Source organism: Borostomias antarcticus, assembly GCF_949987555.1.
Source record: "Borostomias antarcticus genome assembly, chromosome: 32".
Lineage (NCBI taxonomy): Eukaryota > Metazoa > Chordata > Actinopteri > Stomiiformes > Stomiidae > Borostomias > Borostomias antarcticus.
The window spans coordinates 1,326,950-1,332,224 of record NC_140265.1 but is presented as its reverse complement, the minus strand read 5'-3'; the positions used below and the strand labels follow the sequence as shown (position 1 = coordinate 1,332,224).

At 45.6% G+C, this 5,275-nt stretch overlaps 1 protein-coding gene across 1 annotated transcript; it reads left to right on the top strand.

The window, feature by feature from the left end:
- Positions 1 to 4,696, top strand: LOC311327386 (uncharacterized protein). Its single transcript, XM_084460422.1, has 5 exons — positions 1 to 59; positions 1,905 to 2,238; positions 2,546 to 2,812; positions 3,586 to 3,738; positions 4,205 to 4,696. Exons 2-5 carry the CDS (start codon positions 1,932 to 1,934, stop codon positions 4,369 to 4,371), a joined length of 894 nt encoding a protein of 297 aa, XP_084316548.1. The 5' UTR covers positions 1 to 59; positions 1,905 to 1,931; the 3' UTR covers positions 4,372 to 4,696.
- The last annotated feature ends 579 nt before the right edge of the window (positions 4,697 to 5,275 follow it).

The following is a 5,275-nucleotide window of genomic DNA, read 5'->3' as shown; positions in this document are numbered from 1 at the left end:
CCACAGCTCTGTGAACACTGGACATGTCGGATATTGGATGGAGTGAACTAAATAAACATGTGAGTAGGCTATAAAAGTCTATACACTCGCAAACGGACTTGTACTAGGGAGTTAAACACGTTTGGAGATTAATAATTAATTTATTATTATTTAAACCATGCAGGGGGTCGTATTCCCATAATATCCTGCTATCTAGATCCTGTGAATGTCTAGAGATGGGTAGGATATAGCCTATATAGCCCTAATATATACATCGACCCTAATATATATAAAGTAAATAATAATAAATAAAGCTTTGATTGATTGATTGATTGATATAGCCCTAATAAAAACACTGGCGATTAAAACTGATGTCATAACAGAGTATACTATTATATTGTTATGTAATACACTATTATAATAGTGTATTACATAACATTGAAACGTGACAGCAGCACAACTCAAGTTGGCCGATATAAAATCGCATTCATGAACACGCAAATAATTGATTATTAAACATGACAACTGTTTGCAAAGACGTGTCATGGAAGCAACATAGCCTAACTTGCATGGAGTTTTTAATATCATAAAAAATAATTAATCTTTAACCAGTGTTGGACCCATTGAGATCTCTTTTTGAAGAGATCCTATCAATCCTATTTGAATTAAAACAATTACAAGTATCAATATAGTTCATTTCTATAGCTTTCATCAGAGTGACTAGATCCTGGAGCTCAAGTTTATTTTGTAGGCTATTCCTTGCAGATGGTGCAGAAAACATAAAGGGCTTTTTTTCCCAACTGAACTGTAGGAACAGTCATAAGCATAGTGTCCTGAGACCCATAATTTACATGTTTATTGGTTAGAAAACTGCTCCGCCATTATGACAATAACGTGAGTGCTCTGTTAGTGGATCAAATATGCTGCAGTGCCCTATTGGTGAACTTCCAATGGTCTAAACTTAACATTCCCTATGGAGGCCCTTCCAAAGGTCAACTGTGTCGTGATAAAGTGCCCTCTATGATGCCACAGTGTCCCAGAGGGTGCCCTTACCTGTAGAGACGATGGGATGTAGTGCCTGTGTGTGTGTGTGTGTGTGTGTGTGTGTGTGTGTGTGTGTGTGTGTGGTTAAGATATCATACTGCTGTAGTAGAGCTATGGAGCTTCCCTTGCCTCGTCACTCCTCTGCCCCACAAAGCAAACACAGCCACGGTCAGAGTTCGAACCAGATCTCACCTGGAACGACCTCCGGCCTGGATCGACCTAATGACCTACAACTACGATTCCCAGGGTGCATCAGACTGACTCAACATGTCATGCTAGATCAGCAGAACAGGTTTACAGAACCACCTCAATTCAAAAATAGATCATAAGAGGTGTCCCTACATGCGTGAGAATGTTGAAAGTTTTCCTAATGGATGTCCCTCCAGTGGAGAAAATGTGATGTGATGCCATAGGTGCCCTACAATTCTGTATCGAGTCGAATTTCAAGAATCGATTCCGATTCACAAGGTTTAGAATCGATTATCTCGATTCGATTCAATATCGATTCGGTTAGTGTTACTAAAACCTGTTTTTTGTTTAGCAGTAACCTTCATTACATGAGTGCCAAGTTATGCAACACATCAATACTAGGGCTGGGTATCGATACTGATTTCCAAAAATGAATGAATGAATGAATCATTGAATGAATGAATGAACTATTCATTCCTTCATTTATTCATTCATTCATTAAATAAAACATCGATTTTGGGATTCATGAATCGATTCTGAATCATTTGATTCAGAATCGATTCAGAATCAATGAATCATTTTTTTAAACCCAGCCCTACTCCCAATGTCCTCCTGCTGTAGCCCTGTCTCTGGTTCTGCCCCTGAAGTGTCTCTCTCTCCTAACGGTCTCTCTCTCTCTAACGGTCTCTCAGTAGCAAGTGGAGGCTGCGCCTGCAGAGATGGAGGGCGCGCTAGCGGCTCACGAGGAGTGCGGGGGTGCTGGCGTGTCCCGGTCGCGCGGCGGCGATCGGGAGGAGGAGGAGGAGGATGAAGAAGAGGAGGCCATGTTGTGGTCCATCCAGGAGGCCATGGACAGGCAGACCCTGCAGATCGGGGCGTCGGCGTGCGGCGCCACAGCCGTGGTCGACGTTCTCCGGGCCCTGGGCGTCGCCGTGGCGCCCGAGGAAGCGGACCGCTGCGTGAGGACGCGGCTGAGGAGGAACGAGGCGCCGCTGACGGACTACCTACACTCCAGGAGCCAGGCTGGTGAGGTCACTCCTTGACGTGTGTGTGTGTGCGTGCGGAAGTGTGTGTGTGCGAAAGTGTGTGTGTGTGAAAGTGTGTGTGTGAGTGAGCGAGTATGTGTGAGAGAGCGAGTATGTGTGTGAGAGTGTGTGTGTGTGTGAGAGGGTGCACGTCTGTGAGAGTGTGCGTGTATGTGTGTGTGTGTGTGAGAAAGAAAGAAAAAGTGCACGTGTGTGTGAGACAGAGAGAGTGTGTGTGTGTGTGCACGCACATCTTGTCACGCTGGGCGCATATTCATCCAAACCTCCCCTCGTCTCTGCCCGGGCAGGCGCCACCCACCTCCAGTTGATGGCGGGTGCGGAGCGGGCCAGCGCCGGCCTGGTGACGAGCCGGTTCTTCCACCTCCACCCCCGCCGCCGGGTGAGGCTGGTCCCCTGGCTGGCGCGCTGGATCCGCAGGGGGGCGGTGCCCGTGGCCACCATGAACATGCAGGCGGCCGTGTCCGAGGGGGACAAGATACCCGACGCCTGGCATCATCAACTCATCTTTGGGGTCGGACCCAACGCCGTCTACATGACCAACCCCCTCGATGTGGGTAAGTCTAAGTTCGGCTGTGTTTGTGTTTACCCTCAAAACATGTCTGTTCAACTTGTTGAAATCATTTCATTTTGTGGTGATATGCGAACTACATTACTGCCTGTGATTCTTGTTTGTGATGAATCCAAAAGTATTTACTTAAGAATGATAATATATTATGTATACACATTCCTGCACCTCACAACTCTTTCCATATTCATGTTGGAAATCTCAATTCAAAGAACACTGCACCGAAATGGGTGATTAATGTCATACTGCTTTTAACTGGGAAATCATGATTTAGAACAGAAATATATGTAATTTATAACCATAGCCTACATATTTTTTTAACAAATCACATTATACAAACCCATGGGGTTAATAACCCATTCTTAAAAATAATGAAACCAAAATAATTATAAGGCTACTTGTGCAGATAAGCAAGTCCAGCTGAAAACATGAAAACATATTTTGTTGCTATGACCGCAGCACAAGCCGTGGTATATAGGCCATATACCACACCCTCTCATGAGTTATTGCTTCAGTATATGTATGTACCGTATACGGTATATAGGCCATATACATATATGTGGTATATAGGCCATATACCACACCCTCTCATGAGTTATTGCTTCAGTATATGTATGTACTGTATACGGTATATAGGCCATATACATATATGTGGTATATAGGCCATATACCACACCCTCTCATGAGTTATTGCTTCAGTATATGTATGTACTGTATACTCTTAGTATAGCCTGTGTTTGAATCCTTGGTTCTGTGTGTCAGTGAGCGAGGGGGAGGTGCATCAGAGACTCTGCAGCGAGTCGGTGTTGCTGATTCGTCGAGAGGATATCCTGAAGAGACTGACAGCCGAGTCTCTGCTGTCAAGCCTATCGGAAGGCCAGTCTGACTCACGCTGGAGTGCCTTGGATGTGGAGGGTAAGCCCCACCCCCCTCCATCCCTCTCTCTCTCCATCTCCCTCTCTCTCTCTCTCTCTCTCTCTTTCCCTCTCTTCTAATCTCTCTGCAGTGTCCATTCAAGTTCAAGGCTTTTATTGTCATGTGTATTTATAAAATACAATGAAATGCACTGTGCCCGGCACTCTCGGACATCAAGACATGACTTAAGACATAAGACAGTAAGACATTACAATATGACAGGAGACGTTTACAAAATAAGACATTAAGACACTATAGAAACTACGAAATACGACAATAAGACATTAAGACATTACAAAGAGACATTAAAGTGCATAGAGCAAAAGTAGGAGCATCAGTGATTCATCAGCTTAACTGCTATAATGCACAAACTCTCACACAAACAAGCCCACCATGGCACGTCCATGTCTCTCTGTGCGTCTTCCTGTCATGTGACGTCCCTGCCGTGTCCCTACTCCCGCCCTAGGCCAGGTGAGGCAGATGATCCGCGAGGAAGACTACGACGAAGACCAGCCGCGGACGACGCACGCCGCCATCCCCGCGGCCTACAGCTCGGGAGTCACGTTCTTCGCCCTCCGAGACTCCGACGTGGGCCGGGAGCTCGTCCAATCCCCTGATCTCCCCTTGCTGTGACCGGGGAAACGCCATTTCACCCCCTCCACAGTCGTCATGGCGGTATCCCCAGCCTGCTGAGACGGACGCTGCGTGTAACCTCGCTGTAACATTGGGTACACTTCCTCTCCGGCACGTTCCAGCGTGTTTCTAAGATGGCCGGCCGCAGCGCGCCACCGACACCCTAATCAACGCTGCAGGAGAGCGCCATCCGGTGGTGAAGTCACGACTGAGCAGCCACACTTTTACACTTTGCCTTCAGATGGCTGTGGATAATGATAGAGGCTTGAGGGAATCCATGACATGTTTCCACTCCCTTTTGATGTTAACCCCCCCTTGGGATGAAACCCCCATTAAAACACATCCGATGGTCTGTTTTTGTTGAGACTTAAAAAGACACACGCATGTTCCACTATACCTACTAGGCTAGGCGCTGGATCCCCCAAAAAGTAGAGATCTCCACACCAGGAAGCTCCCGTTAAAAAAAGGTTTGACTTATTTTCAGTGACATTTCGAGCACACGGCTCTTCCTCGGGCTTCTGTTGAATACAGAGACGCCATCTTAAGAAGGTTCGTGTTTAAACACGCGTGTAACCGGCTCATTACGATGATTACAATCAGTGAATCTGTAGCCAACACATTTCATGTACTGTACATTTTGTCCATTTTCTTTGTTGAGACTCGCAGATATCCTCTACTTGTGAGCACAACTCACAAATTTGACATGACTGACTGAATAAGACTACCCATTTATTTTAATTTGTTAAATTAAATTGCTTGTAATCATGTCACAGGTCATGGCATTGACTGATTGGTGTAACATTAATTTAGCGTTCATTTTAAGATAGCCTACTTGTTAGGCTGCATCTCAAAATGAAAGCACAATTACTCTTACACCCAAAACCTGTTTACCCCATGAATTGCA